Here is a 23,253-nt window from a genome sequence, read left to right on the forward strand (position 1 = left end):
CTCTATTTTGAATAGGACATACCTCTGTGCCTACGTCTTCCTAATTTACAGGCACCTCAGATTCTTGGATCTCTGTCCTCAAAGCACCATTTTATGGCCCATTGGCTTGTTATGGAAGCATTACTGGGAAATTCTGGACCACAGGCCCTGGAATCCTAATTATATCAGACAAGTGCAATGAAGACCAAAAGGGACTGGTGGATATCTTTAGGGAACAAAACCCAACTTCCCCACAAGAAGGGAATGACGTGGCCCTTGAATGGGAGCCTAGAATTCCTATAAGATTGCGTGAGAGCTGACATTTCAGAAACCAGACCCCCTCCCCCAGCACCCTCAGGATTAGCTTCTGCTTTGAGGTGCAGCCTCTCCGGACGTCACCCCAAAGGCTTATGTTGTCAGCACTGAGAATAGGACACGTGGGGTGACGTTGTGCTAACAGATTAGTTCTCTTAGATAATTGCTTATGTCTGACCCTGGGCTTCATCTCATGGACCCTAATTCCTCCTTGATTGGCATTTGGCACATGTTGCTTATCTTGGACTTTTGGGAAGTGGCTCAGAAGCTGTGTCTCGTATACATTGTCTTTGGAGTTTATTAAAAAATTACTAGTCCCCATGAAATGGTTTGTTTCACTTGAACACACATTTGCTGAGCTTCTTCTCAGTGCCAGGCCCCATGCTACAGCAGTGACAGATGTCCCCGCCCAGCAGATGTCCCTGATGACAAGAGGGAATTGAGGATGAGCCACGGTCACAGTAGCCTAGGCTGAGGCAGAGTGGGGTGAGGGTGCATCAAGGATGCCTTCTTGCAGGAGTTGGTATCCTTGTGGGGATGAATAGTGCCTCCCCCAAATTCATGTCTACACAGAACCTCAGAATGTGACCGTAATCACAAACAGGCTCTTTGCAGATATGATAAGGTAAGGATCAAGATGAGATCACACTGGACAAGGATGGGCCCTAAATCCAATCAGAGATAGAAGAGAGCACACAGAGAAGGCCATGCGATGATGGAGGTATAACCCAGAGTGATGCAGTTACAAGTCAAGGATGGCAGTATTTTCAGGAGCCACCAGGAGCTGGAAGACACAAGGAAAGACCCTCCCTTAGAGCCTTCAGAGGGAGCACAGCCCTGCCGACACCTTGATGTTGGACTTCCAGCCTAGAGAACAGGGAGAGAATATGTTTCTGTTTTTTAAGCCACCAAATCTGTGGTAGTTTGTTATGGCTGTGCACTTTGGGCTCGTCTTGAATAGGGTTCCAGGGCAAATAGCAATGTAATCATCTTCCTGCCACATCGCATACTCTAGGATCTATTTTTCATTGTTGTCAGATGGATCCATATTAATCCTTTTGAAAGGTTAGACACCATCTGTTCCTACCTGATTTAAACCCCAATGTTTAAATCAGATAAGGCCTGTTTTCACCGAGAGCAGGCCGGACACTGCAATGGTGTTTAGGACCCATTTACTTATGCATCCACTTATGCATTCCACAAATATGTCAGCATTGTCTGTTTGCCAGGTACTGACTGAACTTGGCCTAGTGGTTCATAGGGAACCAGGCTCTTAATATTGCCCCAAAAGAGTTTCCCTTCAGTTTCATTCAACAAGTCTCTATGGTGCTACAATGTGAAAGGAGCTGGAATAAAGGGAGGGAGGGGACAAAGGTTGGAGAAGCCTCCACAGAGGAAACAAAGACCTGAGGAGGCAGGGAAAGGCACCATAGCAGAGGGAATAGCATATGCAAAGGCACAGAGGCATGGACATGCAAAGCATGTTGGAGCGAGGCACGGGGTGTCAGACATCCTAAGAAGGACAACGAGTTGGAGTAAAACCTGTCACAGTCCTTGTCCTCTGGGGCGTTATTGTTTTTTCACAGGTGGCAAAAGTAAATTCAGCTTCTTTGGTATCTTTGGTTTTAAAGATGTGGATCCTGGGAACTTTCTGTTGTTCACCAGAGAGAGTGGATGCAGAAGAGGCAGGGTCACAACAAAGACGCCACCTGGAGGGGACACCGGAGGCTCCAGGTCAGGGGGTTCACCTTCAGAGCCACCACTGCTCATGGGGAGAGCGTCGGAAGGGTCTGAACGGGGTGGGGCCAGCATGCCACAACTCCGTCCTGCCGGGGCCATTCCGCCCTGCGAGAGGATGGCCACGTCTCGGTCAGGGAATGGCCTGCTGGCCGGACTCCTCCCAGGACGCCTGCTGGGAGCCAGGTCCGGGCTGGGAGAGGTTTCCAGGGCCCTGCTTCCCACTCGCCCCGCTGCAGCTTCTGCCGTCTGTCACTATTGCTCTGTCAGGCTCCTGTCCTGTCACGGTTTATGTTGGGACGGGGAGTTTGATATTTTCATTAGTGGTTTTTTCTTGCTTAGACCTCGCTCTGCTTCATTCCCCCCTTCCCTTGTTGCCTGTTGAAATGATTCATCAGGAGAGTTGACATTTTTTAACTTAAAATGTTTTAGTTTAACTGCTGCCGGCTAAATATATTTTGACCTCAGCTCTGTCCTGCGGCTCTCTGCTCAGCTGGGGAGACCAAGGAAGCCTGGTGCCAAAAGCTTCTCTCTTTTTTTTGGACTGAATCCTCCTCAGCAGATCGGAAAGGATGCTGCGTGCCCTGAGGGTTGTTTTGCAATCAGTTCAGATGGGGCTTGGCCAGTGGGATGCCCAGCCGTGTGAATGTACCTGCCGCAGAGGTGTCTTATCTGATTCCCGAAGCTGGCCAGCCACGTGTCCAAATGTGTCTGGCCCTGGCGCCATCTTTCTTTATAGAACCCGGTGGGCAATTTACAGAGTTGTTCTGTGCCCCAGGGAGACTTGGACGAGCTCCAAGTAGCCACTAAGGCTGGCAGCTTATTAAGTACTGGATGGAGATGGAGGGAGAGACAGGGTGTTAGCAAGTCTCTGACGGAAGGATTTTTGGAGATCCCAGAAGGCATTTAATGACAGCAAGAGTCCCACTTTAAAAAAAAATGTTTTGTTTTTTTTTAAAAAAATACATATTTTCATTGATTTCAGAGAAGACGGGAGAGGGGAGATAGAAACATCGATGAGATGCATGGATCGACTGCCTCCTGCACGCCCCCTGCTGGGGATCAAGGTGCAGCCTGGGCAAGTGCCCTGACTGGGAATCAGACCATTAACCTCTTGGTTCAGGGGTTGACTCTCAACCACTCACGCACACCTGCCAGGCTAGAGTCCCACTTTTTTAAAAAAAAAATGTATTTTTTAAATTGATTTCAGAGAGGAAGGATGAGGGAGATAGAAACATCGATGAGAGAGAAACATCAATCAGCTGCCTCCTGCACGCCCGACACGGGATCAAGCCTGAAACCTGGGCATATGCCCCGACAGGGAGTCGAATTGCAACCTCCTTTTCATAGGATGGTGCTCAATCTTTGAGCTACACTGCTGGGCAAGAGTCCCGCTTTTAATGTGGGGCAAGTAGGATCCTTTATAGACAAAGCTCTTTTTACCCTCCAGGCTTGAGCAAGGCAGGCCATGCCTCTTAGTCCCCCACCCAGACTCACCGAACTCAGTTCAGGATGGCAAAGGGACAGAAAGAGAGGACAGGATCAAATCTGAGTAGAGGATCTGGGCTGCTTCAACTGGTGCCTACATACACGACTCTCTGTAGATCCAGTCTTGATATTCATTGACTAATTATTAATCCACCCACCATATACTTATTGAAAATCTATATGTATGTGGCTAATACTGAGACTAGCCCTGGGAATGCAGAGAAAAGGGCAGATGTAAGGGTCTAGAGCAGTGGTTCTCAACCTTGGCTGCACATTAGAATCACCTGGGAATCTTTTTAAAATCATGATTTCTGGGCCTCATCCTCTGGAAATTCTGTTTCTTTGTTACTAATGTTGTGGCTCTACCCCATAACAAAGAAACAGAATTTCCGGAGGATGAGGCCAAGAAATTAGGATTTTAAAAAGATTCCCAGGTGATTCTAATGTGCAGCCAAGGTTGAGAACCACTGGTCTAGAGGGAAAGACAGTAATTACAAATAGGGTAAGAGTCTCAAAGATAAAAATACAGAAAATAGCCCTAGCCGCTTTGGCTCGGTGGATAGAGCGTCAGCCTGCAGATCAAAGGGTCCTGGGTTCAATTCCAGTCAAGGACACATACCGTGGTTGCAGGCTCCTCCCCAGCCTGGGCCCTGGTTGTGGTTCATGCAGGAGGCAACTAATTGATGTGTTTCTCTCACATCGATGCTTCTCTCTGTCTTTCCCTCTCTCTTCCGCTCTCCCTAAAAATCAATGGAAAAGTATCCTCGGGTGAAGATTTAAAAAAAAAAATACAGAAAGTATAGGAGACAATGGGAACATTTAATGAGAGAGCTGACCCAGGCTGGGGTGTGGGGGGGAGGGGAGAGGAGGGGGAAGGGGAGGGTACACGAAAGGCCTCCTTGATTCAGTGACTTTTACCAAATCTGGTGTGTAAGGTATAAATTGAAATTAGGTCAGGTGAAGAGGTGAGAGAGGTGTGTATTAGGCAGGGGCAACTGCAAGTGCAAAGGCCCTCAGACAAGAAAGAGGGGGCAGAAATAATAAAGATCGCTTGAGCAAGGGTCGGGGGAGGCTTCTATCACACATGAACAGTCCAGAGCATGGGCCTGTGGTGCCAGACTCAGGGCAGCAAGACTCATTCCAGGTGTTATAGGTGGGGAGAGGACTTTGCGTACACCGATGGGCTGGGACAGGGCTGGCTGGGACAGGATGGGGAGGGACTCGCATATGACGGTCTTCAGTGCCCACAGATGAGCAGTGAGGTGGTTTTGACTGCGCCTTATAATGACCTAGGATGCTTTTCAAAACTACAGCGCTCTGGGCCCCGCCTCTGAGAATCCCCATCTGTCCCTCTCCACTGGGGATCAGTCCCGTGTTCAAACATCTTCCCAGGTGATTGTAATGTGCCTCCAGCTTCCGCTTATTCCTGCGCCCGGGACTGGGCCCAGCGTGGGAGGCACTTTGAGATAAAGAAAGCCACAGGGAAAGGCAGCCCCAGCACTGGGAGGGCAATAATTGCTGTAATCTCTGAAGGAATTTGTTGGCTTTCCTCAGAAGAGCAATTCTCATAACATTTACCAAAATGAAAATCCTGATTAATTCTGCAGGTTTATAGCTCCCCAGAGGCTGGAGAAAAAACATCTCTTGGCACCAGAAGCAAACTTTATTCTGGCAGCACAGACAATGCTGCGAACACTAGATACGGAGCTGCACATACTTTCTGGAATTCCAACGCACCGCATCCCTGGCCTCAGGGACACTCGGCCATGGCCACTGCTCATGCTGCCACCCGGACCAGGGGCTTCCAGGGGCTCTTCGCCCTCCTGTCCCAGTCTCCATGGTGTTCGGGCAGATGTGGCTTTTGTCAGCCCAGCATGTCTTCCTTTGGGGAACCACTTCTATGCCATTAAGTGCCGTTCAGATAGGTTGTCCACGATCATTAACCCCACCTCTGCCTGTAGGGACGCCATCCAGGACTAGCCAGTTATGGTAGTATGATCCCTGGAAATGGTGATTGGCTCAAGAGGTTGCATGGAATTCAAAAAGGGCCAAACAGCACTGTTTAATTCTTTTTAGTGTTAATGTATGGATAATGGTAAAGTCTCTCCTGAAGATGCTAAACTAGAGAATGTGAGTCTGGATTTGTCCTCACACGGTGTAGAGAAGAGAGAGAGAGAGAGAGAGAGAGAGAGAGAGAGAGAGAGAGAGAGAGACAGTATTTTCCAACAACAGGCCTGGTTCCAGGTCTCCGGACTCTGGAACTTTGAGTCTCATGAGCTCTGGCTGCACCTGTTTAGGGTCAAGTTTGTTGGAGTTGGGTTCTGTCTCTTGCAACAAGAACGTCTGGACTAACACAGCCGGTTTTTTGGTTTCTCATCGACCTCAGGAGAAGGTGGAGGCGTGGGGAATGCACTGGAGAGTGAGGCAGGCGTGGTCAAAGAGTTTGTGAGGCAGCTGTCCCTGCGAGGTCCAGGTGTCCGTCTCGGGGTCGTAGCAGTCAAAGGAGGCCGAGTCCTCGATGTGGCAGTCCGTGGTCAGCCGCCGGCCGCCCGTCACGTAGAGCTTGTTCCCCATCACCGCGGCCCCGTGGTGCATCCTCCGGTCTTTCATGTCCGCACATTTGACAAATTTGTTGGACTGAGGGTCATAAGCCAGAATCCTCCTTGTGTAACCTGGAAGCCAAGTGGTACGGCAGCAAGGTCAGCATTGCTCATTTGGGCGTGGAGGTCAGTGGTCTGGGTACGAGTCTGATCTCTGCCCTCGCCTAACACTGAGGCTGGAATCTGAACTACAGCGTGGAACGTTAACCGGTAACCTGCCCAAGGTTAAGTGTGCAGCAGGGATGGGGCTTGGCCCCTGCATCCCTAACCCCAGGTTAAGGCAACACATAGTCCGTTTTCAGTGGGGAGCAGCCTCCTGACTCCAGTGCCTTTCTCAGCCTCACTGGCTTCTTCATCCCGCTCACATGCCCACCCCAGAGCTACAACAATCCAAAGAAGGAACCTTTGGGAACTCATGGGTCCTCACAACAGCCTTATCGGGTGGGGCCCTCTGAGGATCTCCATTTTACAGATGAGCAAACTGAGGCACAACAGAGTCATAACTTGCCAAAGAGCATCCAGCCAGGGAGTGGCAGAGGCAGGATGTGAACCCAGATCTGTCGGACCCCCAAACCACGACACTACGCTGTGATTACAGAGGAATGATCCATCAGTAGCTAATGTTAACAAGAGCAAACGTGTTTTGAGTATTTGCCACGTGTCTGGGACCACGCCACGTGCTTTCAATACGTGAGTGTGTTTTATTATCACAACAACTCTGTGAAGTAAGGCATTATTTCATTCCTGTTTACAGAAAACGACAGGGAGAAACTTCTGGAGGGGAAAAGAACTTTGTCAAGTTGTCCACACCCCCTCAGCCAGAGGGATGTGGTTTTACAGAGACAGTCCTGCAGAACAACGTCCGTCTGCGAGTGACCCTTTTTCCATGGCAGATGCCAAGTTATGCCCAGCCTGGCGATCCTCTGCTCAGACTCACCTCCCACGATGACAATCCGCTCCCCCAGCACCACTGCAGGGGCACACACGTTCTTGATCATTCTCGTCTCCATTTTGAACCACGTGTTTCTGGAAATGTGATAAACCTGAGGGGGAGATAGAATCATGGCGCTGTATTTTAAAGTGATGTTTTCAAAAGACAGAAGTAGTAATTAAGCCCCGGAAGGTGTGGCTCAGTTGGTTGAGCATCTTCCCATGCACCAAGACGTTCAGTTCCCTGTTCAGGGCACATGCCTGGTTTGTGGGCTCAATCCCCAATGGGGTGTGTGTAGGAAGCAACCTATCGATGATTGATGTTTCTCTCTCCATCAATGTTTCTCTCTCCCTCTCCTTTCCTCTCTCTCTAAAATCAATAAAAACACATTTAAAAAAACATGGTCCTCTTTAAAAAGTAGTAATGAAAGGGTGAAATGGGAGAGATTTTTCCAATTTTTAGAATGTAGGTATATTACTATCAATAAAAAATATAATTAAATAACAGAAAGAAAAATATTACTAGAAATTGGTCTTCATGTGACCCCCATGAGATCAGAGGCTGTGTTTCTATAAAATGGGCCAAGAGTTATGCATTGTAGCATGTGTTTGCTTTCCTTGCTCGGGACTATTTTTTCTTTTAATGAGAAATGGAGCAACTTGGATGGTCATGAAACCAGTGCTTTTTCGGTTATTTTGATTTCTAGCTCATGTTTAAACGTCTAATTGTTCCAGTGTATCCGAGAGGGTCTTGGAGCCAAGAGCAAGTCTGGGGCTACGTGAGGAAGACTCTTGGACAGCTCATGCTTGAGAGTCATTAGAACCATAGACAACATGAGGCACGAGGAAAGGCAAACAGAGCACTCGGAAACAGAGCAAATCAGGATCCCCAGAACTTGTTTTCCTGGTAATTTTATCATTTTAAAGTTCAAATATCAAATGTAAATTAGTTTATTACTGGAAGAATTTAGCACAAGAGAGATAGGATGGACTTCATATAAAAAAAAAGGAACAAAAATATTCATTTATAGAGGAAAATGGCCCAGTATTATTCACTGGGAATTCTTTCTGTGTAAAATATAATTGCCATCATATAAAGGCCTTATTATTTTTTAAAAATCAGTTTACCAAATTTTATCATCACAACCATCCAATGAAGTAGGTAATATTATTAACCCCCATTTTTCAAATTAGACATTGAGGTTCAGAGAGGTTAAGTGACATTCCCAAAGTCACACAGCTAGAGTGAGAAGAAGAGCTGGTCTGGTTGAGTCCAGAGTCCATGTTCTTCACCTTTACATTCATGGTTGTATCTGATGTACCTTTGTATATATGAACCTTTCACAAAATAATTCATAAATGGATAAAATCTTGTTGAAATTAAACTTCCTTCCTCCCTCTCTTTCTTCCTTCTTTTCCTTCACCCCTCACCCCCACTTCCCTGCAGATGACAAGTGTGTATGTGTGTGTTATGCGAGTATTTATATGTGTGTGTGTTTGTGTGCATGTGGCGGGGGTACACACTTAAGCACTTACATGATGAGAAGGACCAGCCATTTACCTGGATAAGGCGCACAGGGTTCTGCATAATGTCCTCTCCCCCGAAAAGGTAGAGTCTTTGGTCTTTCACAGCAACTGCAGGGTGCAGAACCCCCACTGGCATGCTGGCCATCTTCTCCCAGGCATTGCAGATGCTGTCATATCTCTCCATGGAGCCCAGGACCTCCTGCCCTTCTCCAATCCCCCCGATGGAGAAGATGAAGTTCTTATGGGAGGTGCTTCTGTGGGAGTAGCGGGCCGCCAGCATGGGCTGTCCCAGCCTCCACTGGTTGAGTTTCAGGGAGAAGATGTAGACGTGGCGACGGGGCTCACCCTTCTCTGTGCCCACGGCCATGCCTCCCAGCACATAGACGCTGCGGTGCAAGGCCACGGCTGCGGCCTTGTAGAGCCGGGCGGGGAGTTTGGCGAGGCTCCGCCATTGGCCTGTCCGTCTGTGGTACAGCAGAACGTCCCTGGTGGTCTGCTGGTTGTCCTTCCTCCCACCCAAGAGGATGAGGAAGTCTTGGTAAGAGTTCCTTGGGGGCACGTGCCACGGAGGTTGGAGGTCTGGGACACTGGTGGTGCCATACAAAGAACACATCTGCCTCCTGGCCATCTCCAAGACGATCTGGCATGAGGGCGAGGACTGAAGGAGGGCGTCGTTGGCGATGAAATGGTGGAAGAAGGCCGGGTGGATGTACGGCAGCCTGACGAGCTTGAACAGTTCCTGCATGTGTCGCTTCCGGGTCTGGAGGTCATGCTTGACCCAACCCATGAAGGCCTCAAACACCTTTTCCTCCTCCCCGCACAGCCCGTCGTCCCCCAGGTAGTCTCTCAACTCCAAGGCGCAGAGTTCCTTCAGGTCCGCGGATGCGGCCACCTCTGGGAAGTACGTCAGGGCCACCTCCCTGGCCGTCTTCTTGAGGGTCTCGCAGCTGAGGATCTCCGAGAGTCTGATCATGCCCAGGCAGTTGCTGGGGGTCAGCTGGCTCTGCAGGTAGGAGGAGCAGGCCTCAAAGAGCTTGGGGTACTGCAGCATGGAGGCAGCCTCCAGCAAGGGCAGCACGTTCTCAGCCGTGATGGGCACCTCCCCCGTGTACACATACAGGACGAGCTGCTCCAGGGTCGTGGAGTCGATGCCTCTCAGCTGGACCTTGGCCTCCCCGCTCTCCCGGAAGTTGCTGCAGAACATGGCCCGGAAGTAGGGGCTGCTGGAGGCCAGCACGTTTCGGTGGCAGGGTACCTCCCAGGCCCCAACACAGATGATTACATCCGTCAGGATTCTGCTTTGTCTTAAGCCATTGAGCTGCCTCAACAAGTCAGAGGAGAAGTCGTGGTCTTTGAAGAGCAGCCCATCTGCTGACTCCTTGTCCATCTTGCAAAGAAGTGGGGTGAAGGGGAGTTCCAAGAGGGAGCACGTACAGGAGGGTTTAGCTGTCGCAGCTCGGAGACTTAGAGCATCTGTGTCCACTCACCAGTGCGTATGGGTATCGCCAAGAGTATTGCTTAGTGAAGATTGCAGAGGGAGGCCACCCACACTCCAGACCCCACAGCTGACACCTCTCTTTTTGGTTATGATTGCTCCGAAAGGTAACAGGCAAATAACATCTTCCTTCAGATAATCTGAGAAAAAAACAAGCAAACAAAAACAACTAAGGTTGTAGGAAGGTACTGATGGTCGGGGTCTGAAATGTTAGCCGGAAGCAAAATAAACAGCCCGTGCACTTGACCAGCGGAAGTCTGTGAGCCTTTCTCCAGATTCTCAGCCTTCTGTTATTTAGTGAACTCATCTCTGCATCTTTCTGGGTGTTAGTCATTCCCCAAGCTTGTCATTCTGAGGGGGCGTGGCCCTCTGGTAACCAGACAGAAACAAGGGATGAAAAGGGACTTTTGCAATACATTTATTGAAACATGACTTCACAAATTCGTTAGGGTTTTGTTTTAAAGATGGGATAAGTAGAAAGCAGAGCCCCAGTAATACCCTGGGCGGGGTGTGTTGCTCGACACCTGGCAGTCCACCTGCAGAAGAGGGAAACGTTAGAGACATTTACCTTGTTTGGCTGCAGTGATAGCCACCGATGCCTGGTCCGACGGGTCCCGCCGGAGTTTCCACCTCTGGCTCCAAGTGAAACCATAAACCTGGGCCTTTCCTTCAGTTGACAAATGGTTGGTCCTGGGAGAGTTCTGGATTTGTTTATGCTAAAGGAGCTTTCACAGTTTTCTAGAGCGTTGTGACAGAGCTGCTGGGCAGGGAGACGGTGTATACATTCCAGAGCTAAGAATAGCTGCATATGTATTTTCCACTGTTGGGACATGTGACTTTCCACTTGCCTTTTGCAGCAACCCCAGGGCTGGCAGGGCCGCGCATGCCCACATGCCTGTTTCCTTGGCAAGTGTTTACATCGGCATAAATAGATCTGAAGGGACGGCTTCTCTCAGAGAAGACTTTGCTGCCTGCTTGGAAACATCCTGAAGTGCCTGGGAATTCTAGATGTTTGTAAACAGGTTGCTGGGGCCTGGGATAGTTACTGACCATAGTTCTGGGCACGTGGAAGGTGGTGGATGGTCACAAGGGAAGCCAGAATGTGGGGTGCTGTTTAATGGGTTTCTGTTTCCACCGGAGTGGCAGGATCATTGGTGAAGGCTGTGATTGCCTCCTCCAGGCTCTGAGATGATGGGACCCATGACAAAAGCTGTTTTGAATATGTGTGAAGCATCCCAGGGGTTCCAGACTCTGGGAGACCAAACCTTTGTTGCTTCTCCTGACCCTAGAGGCTTCTGTCTTCAAGTGGTGAGGGCAGCTGTGCTCTCTGCATCATACTGCCTTTCCCAGACACGAGCGATTGTTCTTCAGTTATTCTTTTTATAGGTCTGGCTTGCTTTTCTGTCTTACTTTTCTTTTTTTCTCCTTTTAGAAAGGCTTGAGCTAGAAGCAGGAGGCAAGGTTTATTGCTCCAGGCTGTTCCAGACAGAGAGAGAAAGAGGGAGGGAGGGGAAGAGAGAGATGGAGGTGGGGAGAGGGAGAAGCAGCAACAGAGGGAGATGGGGGTGGGTGGGGAGAGAGAGAGAAAGAGAGAGAGAATGGAGGGGGAGGAGGGAGAAAGAGCAGGAAGAGGGAGAGAGGGTGGCAGGGAGGGAGGGAGGGAAGGAGAGGGGAAGGGAGAAGAAGGGAAGCAGGAAGAGGAGAATGATGAGATGATGGAGTAAGCGTTAGTCATCAAATATAAGAATCAGAACCAGGACGGAAGGTTATAGAACCACCAGGACGAGTAAAAAGGACCTAGGTCTCTCCTGCTCCCATGTCCAGAGAGTTCCTGTTTGGGGATACCAGCAGCGAGTGGCAGGGAAGCCCGTCTTTCTCTCCTTGTCGGTCTTGCTTGGACTATTGCAACATCCTCCCAAGCCAAATTTTCTCTTTGTTCCAAGTTTCTCTCCCCCAATACACCCTCTCTGTCACCACCAGCGTAACCCTGGAGAAGGCAAACCAGAACCTGCCGGTCCCCTACATCATGCCCTTCAATGGCTCCTATGTCTGCAGGATGAAGTCCAGACTGTTTAGCAGGAAACAGAGTGGTCTCCTGATACGTCCCACTTAAATTTTTTATGCTAGCTCCATCAGACAACTTGCAGATGCTTGTATGTGTCCGGTCCTTGTTGGGAAGGCTGGATGACCTGGCCTGTAGGACACCCCAGGGCAGGGTGGAAGGAGTGTCTTTCATTCATAGTTGCATGGATCAGCCCCAAAGAGTCCAGAAGGTCAATGGCCACCAAGTATATCCTTAACATGTCATTGGGGCCAGGGACCTTGGGGCCAGAATTAAGAGCAGAAGACCTGAGCCTCGGGGGTCAGAGACCTATGGAGATACACCCATTAATTAGAATCCTTTGAGGAAATGGGGCAAGGAGCTGAATGTCCTCATTTATTTTAGGTCCCCATACATTCAGACCCCAAACTCCCAAAGAAGCACATAAAGTTAAGACAAAAAAAAGTCTGCACAGTTTCTCTCCTGGCTGAGTGTGCTGGGCCCGGATTCCCGTGGAAGGGGAGGCTGGTTCAGGTCAGCAGCAGGTCTGACAGCTGCAGGCAAGGAGGCCACCGACATGCTCCACCAACGCATGTCCGGGCCCCGTCCTCCTATCGCCATCGGGACGAGACGTAACTTTCACACCAACCAGTGAACCATGGCAGTCGGTCCCAGGGAGCTGTGTGTCAAGAACGTGCAGAGCAGACCTGCACCTACAGGGCTGAGAGCTCCTCGAACACTGGAAGGCTTGTTGTCTTGCGAGCATCTCCCATTCCCGTCAGTAGGTGAAGGAGAAGAAGGGGAACAGACACATAAGGCCTCAGTGGACTGGATCGTGAACAGCTGTAGGAAGGAACTTGCCTCTTGCTATGTGATTTAAAAACCTGTCTAGGTATGTGAGTTCCTGCCTGCCGGTGTCTGCATCTGTGTGGCTGGGTGTGTTATTTGACCAGCTTGTGCAAAGCTGAGCAAGGACTTTGTACTTCAGACAATGGCCAAAAGGCGGCCTGCTCCTTGATTCTGGTGTTGCCATGACGACTGTGCTCCAAGAGCTAAAAGCCTAACCCTGCATTTACTAGGCCGGTATTGCAAATGACAGCACAATGTCTTCATATTTTTCCCCCTAGGGAGGGTCAGGGAAATACAGACCAACAGAGAGAACAACAGGACTGCTAGTGGGTTGTTGGTATACAACCTGCTGTCAGGCCCCCTTCCTCCCTGAGAACTGCATCCTGACCCGATGCATCATTTATGCCACAGATTAGCTTTCTGGGCTCTAAATCAAATTGGAAGAAAAAAATAATACGATCAAAGATGCATTCTTGCTCTCTCATTTTAACACTGCGAGTCACCAAGAATAATACACTTGCCTTGGCCTCCCTGCTCCCCAGCGGGCGCTCCTGGTGGTGAGGTAGGCCTTTAGGCAAGAATATCCTCCCTCCAGGCCCCTGAGGCATGATTTGGCAATTTTATGCTGGAGTGTAGAAGGTGGATGACCTACAGAGAGATGTCTGTTGAGAAGGTGAACTTTACTCCCAGATGTAGAATTAATTAGACTCCCTTGGGGAAATGTGAATTGAGCAAGGTAAGGGTCTAATTAACTAAGCGTCCGCCCGTCCGTCTGTCCGTCCATCCATCCATCCATCCATCCATCCATTGAATAAGACAAGGTCCCTTGCCCTTGTGGTACTTACCATAAGGGAAGTAGGGAAGATAGACAAATAATTTAAGTGTCCTAAGTGTTATGAAGGGGTGCCTTTCTTAACCTCCTCCTTCCCGAGTCACCCCTGTCCCACCATGAATTCTAAGTCCTCTAGAAAGAGAATGATATACAAGCTCTCATATCAGGCTGAGTTTTAGTCAGGTGTTTTCATCTTTCTCTCCTGGATTGTAGCTCCTTGAGGGCAGGAAAAAGTCTACACTCCTGCCCCATGTTTGGAAAGGCAGAGAATGGAATTTGTTGACAGAGATTGACACTGGACACTATTGGCTTACTTTTGCCTTTTCCAGACTGTATATATTTTTACAAGTGGCTTTCTTTTAAGTTTTTATGACACATTTTTAAAAATATATTTTATTGATTTTTTACAGAGAGGAAGGGAGAGGGATAGAGAGTTAGAAGCATCAATGAGAGAGAAACATCGATCAGCTGTCTCCTGCAACACCTCCTATTGGGGATGTGCCCGCAACCAAGGTGTATGCCCTTGGCCGGAATCGAACCTGGGACCTTTCAGTCCGCAGGCCGATGCTCTATCCACTGTGCCAGACCGGTTAGGGCAATGACACATTTTTAATCTATGTTTTCCTAATGATCAAAAATAAAAGTTAAAAAAATATTTTTCAACTTCCTGATAGTTAGGAAACAGAATCTGAAATACTTTTTACTTCTTTCTCCCTGGTTTTTGTAAAGATAACCTGGAATTTGGCTCAGTTTGCTGTCATCAAATCATTTTATATACTGTATCTTATTTTTTAAGAATGACTTTTTGCTATTTGCTTTTGAATCATGTTTACAACTATTATTTAAACTTAGCTACATACTAGGCTGATTTACATTTGCACCGCCAGTTCTGTTATGCTGCACTTTCCCATTCTTACGTGCTTAACTCTGACCCGTCTTTTGATTAACTGAAGTTCCTTCACTCATAATATTCTTTTTTTGGAAGAATAGGGGAAAGGTGCATTTTTCTGAATCCTTCCTTATCCAAGGTTCTTTTTTCCTACCATCTACAAACAACAGCTTGGCTGGGTACGATAGTTTAGGACAGTGATGGCGAACCTTTTGAGCTCGGTGTGTCAGCATTTTGAAAAACCCTAACTTGACTCTGGTGCCGTGTCACATATAGAAATATTTTGATATTTGCAACCATAGTAAAACAAAGACTTATATTTTTGATATTTATTTTATATATTTAAATGCCATTTAACAAAGAAAAATCAACCAAAAAAATGAGTCCGCGTGTCATAGGTTCGCCATCACTGGTTTAGGATCAATTTTTTTTTATTATGAACTTCCAGTTATAAATAAATCAAGGGGATGTGATGTACAGTATGGTGACTATAGTTAATAATACTGTATTGCATATTTGAAAGTTGCTAAAAGAGCAGATCTTAAAAGTTCTCATCACCAAAAAAAATGTTATAACTGTATGGTGATAGATGCTAACTAGACTTATTGTGGTGACTCCTTAGCAATATATACAATTATCAAATCATGTTGTATATCTGAAACTAATATAACGTTACATGTCAATTATATCTTAATTAAAATAATAAATAAATTTTTTTTCTTCAAAATTTTCTGAAAGTCACCCACATTATTCTGGAAAAACTGCAGTACTACAGAGAAGTTTAAGAATTAACTGGTTTATGTCTTTTTGATTCTTAAAATTATTTTTTCTTTTTTAAAATGTATTTTTATTGATTTCAGAGAGGAAGGGAGAGGGAGAGAGAGATAGAAACATCAATGACGATAGAGAATCATTGATTGGCTGCCTCCTGCACGCCCCCTACTGGGGATCAAGTCCACAACCCAGGCATGTGCCCTTGACTGGAACTGAACCTGGGACCTTTCAGTCCAAATGCTTTATCCACTGACCCAAACCAGCTAAGGCAAAATTATTTTTCCCATTAATTAAAAAACATTGCCAGGATATGTCCAGGTATCTGCTCTTTTAAAAAAATTAAATTTTGCCTATAAAACATAGCTATTGATTTGTTAATTTTGGCCTTTACTCAGCCTAAGAAAATTTTCTTCAATTATATCTTTGATTATTACTTCAATTGTAGTTCTCTTTTTAATGAATTATATATATATATATATATATATATATATATATATATTTATATTTAAGTTGGCCTCCTCTTCTAAATCATTATCTCTTTTTAAACATTTACTTGCTTGTCCTTTCCTCCTGCATTCTAGAACATTATCCCAAATTTACCCTTTACATCATTGGTGTACTTTCCCATAGGGTTAGGCTTCTTTTTTGCTGCTTCCAATCCATATTTGAAATATGTTATTGCATTTTTATTCCTCCAAAATAATCCCACAATTCATCTAGCTTTCTTTCTGGCTCAGTTTGATTTCTAGAAATTTCTGCTTATTTTATAAAAGTAATGTCTTTTGCCTGGCCAGTGTGCTCATTGGTTGAGCATCAACCCATGAACAAAGAGGTCCTTGGTTCAATTTTCCATCAGGGCACATGCCTGGGTTGTTTGCTCGATCCCCAGTAGAAGGCATGCAGGAGGCATCTGAATGATGTCACTTTCTCATCAATGTGTTTCTATCTCTCTATCCCTCTCCCTTCCTCTCTAAAACTAACTAACTATACACACATACACACTCACACATCCTATATAATAAAAGCCTAATATGCAAAAATTGTCCCCTCGGGCGGGAGTTCGACCCACCAGGAGTTTGATCACTCGCTATGATATGTGCTGACCACCAGGGGGCAGCATGGAATGAAGGGCAAGGGGGCACAGCGTGGAATGAAGGAAGGCCCCAGCCAGCAGCCAGCAGCTGGGGTAAGGAAGACCCTGATTGGTCCTGATCGCTGGCCAGGCCTAGGGACCCTACCCATGCACAAATTTCGTGCACTGGGCCTCTAGTACAGTGTTTGCCAAACTTTTGGACCTCACAGACTACCAGTGGTCTGCAGATCACCGGTTGGCAACTGCTGCTCTAGTGTGTGTGTGTGTGTGTGTGTGTGTGTGTGTGTGTAAGTAAATATCTTTTTTTTCTATTGATGCTGAAGTTTTTAAAAAATTTTCTTCTGGAGTATTTTCCCATAGTCTGGCTCTTTTCTTTATTCATCTTTGTGTGAACGATTTATGCAGACCCAATGATGGCCAAACAATAGACTGTATAGCATGCCTTAGGAACCACTAACTATCCCTATTGAATATCCTTCTTACATTGATAGTTGAAGGGATGGTTGGCTGCTTTTCCCACTTCCTAGCTCCATTCCCAGGGGTCCTGTGGCATCCATGAAGCTTGGCTCTACAGGACTAAGGTGTACTTTTCTTCTGTCTCCAATGCATGAAAAACTATAACCCCAACTATCTAACAGATGCCCCTAGCAGGACCCACAGCTTTCTAAGCTTATTTATGACGATTCCATTTTCCCCTCAGGATCCACAGGACTCTGGCAGGGATGCTCCTCAATCTTCCACATTTTGCCCTGTTGCTTGCTTCTGAGTTGCGTTCTCTAACACAGTGGTTCTCAACCTTCTGGCCCTTTAAATACAGTTCCTCATGGTGTGACCCAACCATAAAATTATTTGCGTTGCTACTTCATAACTGTCATGCTGCTACTGTTATGAATCGTCATGTAAATATCTGATAGGCAGGATGGTCTTAGGCGACCCCTGTGAAAGGGTCGTTCGACCGCCAAAGGGGTCGCGACCCGCAGGTTGAGAACCGCTGCTCTAAAAGGATATGGTAAGACTGTGTGGGGTGCATGTGTGCGTCTAAAACTGTACTCTGGCTGCTTCAAAAGGTATCACCCATGCAGCAGAGGATAGCTGGCCAAGTTTAAGATTGGTCTATTATCTGGGTCTTTGAGTCAAGGAGCAGTAGTGTAGAAGAAATGAACTCTCTCTTTACTGACTTTCAAAGAACTGGATCTCCTTTCTACCATGAGGTAAAATAGGAATAGGTCACTTGCTATTTCTTTCAAACCAATTGTATCTGCTTCTGATACTGGGTTGATTCCCATAATGGGTTATAATCAGTCCTAATTTTCTGAGGTGTGGTGAGTATTCACCATTCCTTGTAAATCGTTTTTGGTGAGAAATAAATGCTACTAAGGAGACGCTGTATTACCTTCATACCTTGTTATTGAAGTTCAGTCCTCAGACCTGCCAGGGATTCAGAAGCCTCTTGGATAAAGGCTTCCCTTGCCATCTCTTTCTTTCTTCTACATCTGAATAATCAAAAGGCAAAAAAAAAAAAAAAAAGAGTGGGCCAAGGCAAACATGGTTGATTTGGTAACCCCCGTTCCTAGGGAAGCATGCCCAAGTCTCCAGGGCTTTGGGTAAGGTAATAGGAAGTACCCTCTTGTGTTTTCCATTCCAATGGGCAGGCCAGCACAGGCCATAGCGTTTCAGACATGAGCTGGAGGTTGGGGAGTCTACTATTTAAACTCTTTGTAACACCTAGTGCATTGTCAGTTGTCCAATAAGGCATTGCACAATATTGGTAGTAATTATAGCAACCAGAAACTGCCTTTCCACCCAGGAGATGTGCACATTACTCCTATTGTCATCTCCAGAATTTTCTTCAACACAGGTGCCCGGAGGAAAACTTTGTTTGTGGCTCCCAAAGTAGAACATTATACAATGGAGGTGGGGGAGTGGCAAACTGACAGCATAACTGACATGCCAGTTGTCAGTGAATGTTCCTCCAGAAATGGTTTTATAAGAATAGTAACAGGGATGATCTTTTTATGAAATGAGGAGATCCACCGGGGCATACCAACTCATTTCATTCCAACACAAAATCACTGAACAGCTTCTACACACCTATTGTATCCCCTGCTCATGGAATGTGTTTGGAGAGACACACAAAGATCTCATTTTTACCAGACCGTATACTAGTCCTCTCTACCTGAAAAGCGCCTCCTTCCCTATTTAGAGCAGATAATGAATTAGATAACAGTGGGGAGGGAAGTGCAGAGGAGAAGGAGAAAAGACTGTTCCAGAAGGTGTTATAAAAATGTAAATTATGCCCAGAAAGAATGTGCCCGTCCTGTGATTAGTTTGTCAGATAAGCTAGTTGGGGTCCGAGAAGGGGCACCTTAGGTAAATAGAGTAACACCAAACCTGGGATGGTGGTGGTGTATTAAGCTGATGCTTTTCTTTTTATTTTTTTAAAAAAGAATTTTATTGATTTTTAGAGAGAGAGGAAGGGAGAGGGATATATAGAGGGAAATGACGATGAGAAAGAGTCATCAACCAGCTGCCTCCTGCACGCCCCCTACTGAGAATCAAGCCTGAAACCTGGGCATGTGCCCTGACCCAGCATCAAAACAGTGACCTTTCAGTACATAGGACGATGCCCAGCCAGCTGAGCCACACCAGCCAGGGCAGGTGGTGCTTTTCTTAGAACACTGTTTCTGGGATGTTGAGGGATTGTTGGGCAGAGAGAAGGTCAGACTTGGTCTTACCGCTGAATGGGCAGAGGAAAGGGTGTCGAAGACAAACTTGCTTGCTTCACAGCAATGCCTGAGGTTTGCCCCAGAACCTTTGCAAAACATTTCCTTCCAGTGCATCACACAAGGGGCTCAGATGTTCTGATTTAGGCGGAACAGACCTTTCCCACTGGACATTTTCCCGTGAACGTTCTGCCAGTGGTCACTCCCTAGGCTGTGTTCCCCTGCTGCTCCCCGCTATCTCCCCATCTCATTTTCTCCTCTTGCTCAGCCAATTTATTTCTGTTTACAAAACCAATATCCTGTTATCTCTTCTATTATCACATCTCATGAGCACTTTCCTGGACTTAACTGGTTCCAGCCTTTTCCTGTTCTTTTCTTGGGGGCAAGGAGAGAGCTGAAGGGAAGCCAGGCTTCCCCCCAGGTCAATTTGCTTATGAAATAAACCATGAGTCAATAATCCAGAATGGCTCTTTTTCTCATCTGTCTGAGGGCCCAGGCTGTCCATTTCCAACGGTTACATAAAGGAAGGAAAGCAGTCTTTGAACAGACCTAATGTTACCACTTCCATTCAGGTGCCTCGGAGCTGTTCCCTTAGGTGTGTGGTATAATCCTCAGGGTAACCCTGTGAGGCAGGTTTCATTCAGCTCGGGTCTTCGGTATAAATATGTCCCAAATATTGCACAAGACATATCCATGCCGAAATACTTCTCAGCATATGAAGTTCATATTTCAGTGTATATCCTGAATTTTTGTTTGCTAAATCTGGTAACCCTCCTTTAAACCCTTGCTACCGATGAAGCTGTGTGACTTGCTCTGGGGATTTGCTTAGGATGCTAGATTCTTGCTCCTGTCTTTCTCCATTGACAACAGTCAAACAGGAGAGAGAGAGAGAGAGAGAGAGAGAGAGAGAGAGAGAGAGAGAGAGAACATAAAGAAAACATAATTTAAGGTAAATGAATGTGCTCTGGCTTCCTGCCATTTGCCATTTCATTAGACATTTTCACCTACAGTCAGGAGCTGCCTGGCAGCACTTAAATTCATTAGAGGGCACAGTGATGATCTGATACTTTGGCTGAATCCCGACCAGAATTTTGACCTTTATGAAAGGGACATGACAAAGCAGAGAGCCCAGAGGCCTTAGCATCCTCAGCCATGAATGCCTGCCTTGGATTTGGCACTAAATCTACGAACCAGGTCACCTCTGTTAATTATTTTATGAGTTATATTTTCTTTATAGAAAAGTTGAGAATGGGTCTGCTGACCTTCATTCCTCATGGAGCCATGCCATGTAGCATGGTACCTCATCTAATACCAGACAGACCTGGGTTTAAATCCCAGCTCTGCCACTTACTGGCTGTGTGACCTGGGCAAGTTACCTAATCTCTCTGTGCCTTGGTTTCCTCGTCTATACAATGGAGATAATGCTAGTGCAAAATAGAATGAAGGCCGTGTGGTTTTGAGGTGAGGCTTACTAATTACTTCTTTCATTGAAACAAACACTTCATTGGCAAGCTAGTCAACTCCTCCTATAAACAGCTCCAGTCAAGGGCTGTGAATGAACGCCTAGCTCTGTTCTAGGAGCAACTGGGGTACCAAAGAAGCAGAAAACCCAGTCTGTGCCCTGAAGGACCAATGGACGATATCCTATGGGAGGAGAGCAGTTGAATCCGGGTGAAACAACACGACTATAGAATTAGTGTGTGATGATTCAGTGCAAATTCAGGCACGATGCTAAAGAGGAATGAGTAGTGACAATCATGTCACAGGCTTTTAGGGCCATTGGAGTTCACCAAGGGCATTTACACACTTTTGAGAGGAGGAGTGGTCAGAATGCGGAGGGGGTGGACCTGGGAAGCTCCTTGGAAGAGGGGGTTCTTGGAAAAGTAATAGATTTGGATTGAAAGATGGCACCGCTCATGGGACAAGCCCAAAGTGCAAAAGTGGGGGAGCTGGTGATATCAGCAGAACAGCAGCTGGGACTTTGCACTTCCTGGAATGCTGTTCTCTTCAATATTCATGTGGCTGGCTTCTCAGAGTTCAGAACATTATTTCCTTGACCACCAAAAGTACCTTGCATGCCCCCCCTCCCACCTGTCTCTCTATGCAGTGTCACCATCCTATTTTATTTTTTTATCACCCTTAAAAATATATCCTATTTATAATGTTTCGTTGTTTGTTCTCTGTCTCCCCTAATAGAAGGGAAGTCTCATGAGAACAAGAACCTGGGGCCCATAGTGGGTGCTCAATGAATATTAGTTGGAAGAACATATAAGCAGGTAGATAGGGCCTCGGTGCTAGCCTAAGGATTTTACAGAAAAGTAAGAGGCTTCAATAAAAGCTATATAGAAGTATACTGTATATCCCCAGAAGGACCCTTCTGTGCCAAGAGTCAGTGACTGCTCCTTCTTTTCTTTTTGCTTCAAATGAGTCTGGGGGGGTGATGGGAGGTTTGGGGCATGTCCTGGGTTTCGGAGCCTCCTCAACCTGCAGCTGTGTCAGGCACTGGTTCCCACCCTGGCTTCACATTCAAGCCCCTGGGGGAAATGGAGAATTTCCTAATTCCCGGGCTGTCCTCCAGTCTAAGTCCAATAAAATCCAACTCTCTGGGGGAAATTCTGTAAGCTCTGCAACCGAGGGTGGGAACCTCTGTGCTAGACACCATTGACGTCTCTTATGGATTCCAGGCATGATCAACTGGCCTATCTTACTCACTGTAAGAGATAAAGTAGACACTAATCACTTTTCTCCTCATCTGCCTCACACCCTGCCCAGGGGTGAAGTGCAGACAGCTAAGTTCTCCGGTGCGTTTCTATATTTGATAACCTGTTTGGAATTAGCTGTACATATCCTTCCCCTGGGTCGACCAGTTCTGGCCAGGCCTCTCATGCCATCCAGACGAAACATTATTTTGGGGCCTGGCAGCCCTGAGCTGGCTTCTGTTCTGCTGGCCCCATCAGCTGGCTCAGTCCCAGCCTCTACTTTTACTGCCCTTGTGGCTGTCACACACCCCCAACTTCTGTTTATCATGTCCTCAGCAATGCTACGGACCTAGAGTGACTTACTGTGGTTGATATTATTTACGTCACACGGAAGATGCCAAGCTCGCGCCATTGCCAGCAGATCTCATGTCCCTGCTCCCCAGTTGGCCCAGGCAGAGGAGGCTGGAGAAGGTAGGTGATCTGAGGTCTCCCTCTTGGAAAGGGTTATTGAAGATCCTTTACTCTTGAAACTTGCACTTGAATTCTCAGAACTTGAAACCATTTTGCTGAGTGTCATCCTTCCTCCCCATCCGCTGTATGCCGATATAGATGTTAATCTTCTTGGGCTGCATGTGCAATGTGACCTCTGATGAAGCAGAACATCTGGGCAATTATCTATAGACCCGGTTCTAATTGCACTAATTGGAATAGAATTACTGGAGCTGCAGAGAGACCTGCTGCTGCCATCTGGGTTCTCAATGCCAAACAAGAGGCAACCAATCAGTAATTTAGGTGATGGATGCCCTGGAGCAGTTCAAGACCGATTTTGCTCATTAGCCAAATCTCTACTTGCCCTCTTCCTCTCCTCTCCACCCCCAGCATTTCCTTCAGAATGTGATTTTCATAAATCATGTGACTTGTTTTGGAAACTATGAATAACGACTGTAAACATGACATTGAATCTCCCTAATCTTTGGGTACCGTGAGAGTTAATCAATTAATTAGCCCTCCACTTAACAAATATGTTGAATGAGTCATTTGTAAACAAATCTTTATTTAGCACCTACTGTGTGTCAGTCACTAGGGTCCAGGGGGATGGCAGACAATAGACAAGCAGAACAAATAAATCAATAAATAGGGATGGGCTGTTGTGAGATCATAATAAGTGCTGTAAAGGCAGCACTATGATTGAGAAGGGGGTGAAGGGAAAGACTATTTCTTAACTAATGGTCAGGGAAGCCAAGGTGGTCAGAAATATAGAGAATTGCTCTGCATACTGGGG

At 46.7% G+C, this 23,253-nt stretch overlaps 1 protein-coding gene across 1 annotated transcript; it reads right to left on the bottom strand.

The window, feature by feature from the left end:
- Positions 1-5,901: 5,901 nt before the first annotated feature.
- Positions 5,902-10,723, bottom strand: KLHL38 (kelch like family member 38; the record flags this gene model as incomplete). Its single annotated transcript, XM_081111593.1, has 4 exons — positions 10,640-10,723; positions 8,611-9,964; positions 7,057-7,162; positions 5,902-6,191 (listed from the first exon to the last, which is right to left on the bottom strand). The coding sequence occupies exons 2-4, from the start codon at positions 9,961-9,963 to the stop codon at positions 5,902-5,904; spliced, it is 1,749 nt and encodes a 582-aa protein (XP_080967719.1). The 5' UTR covers position 9,964; positions 10,640-10,723.
- Between the last annotated feature and the right edge of the window lie 12,530 nt (positions 10,724-23,253).

The sequence above is a fragment of the Myotis nattereri genome (assembly GCF_964212035.1).
Source record: "Myotis nattereri genome assembly, chromosome: 17".
Lineage (NCBI taxonomy): Eukaryota > Metazoa > Chordata > Mammalia > Chiroptera > Vespertilionidae > Myotis > Myotis nattereri.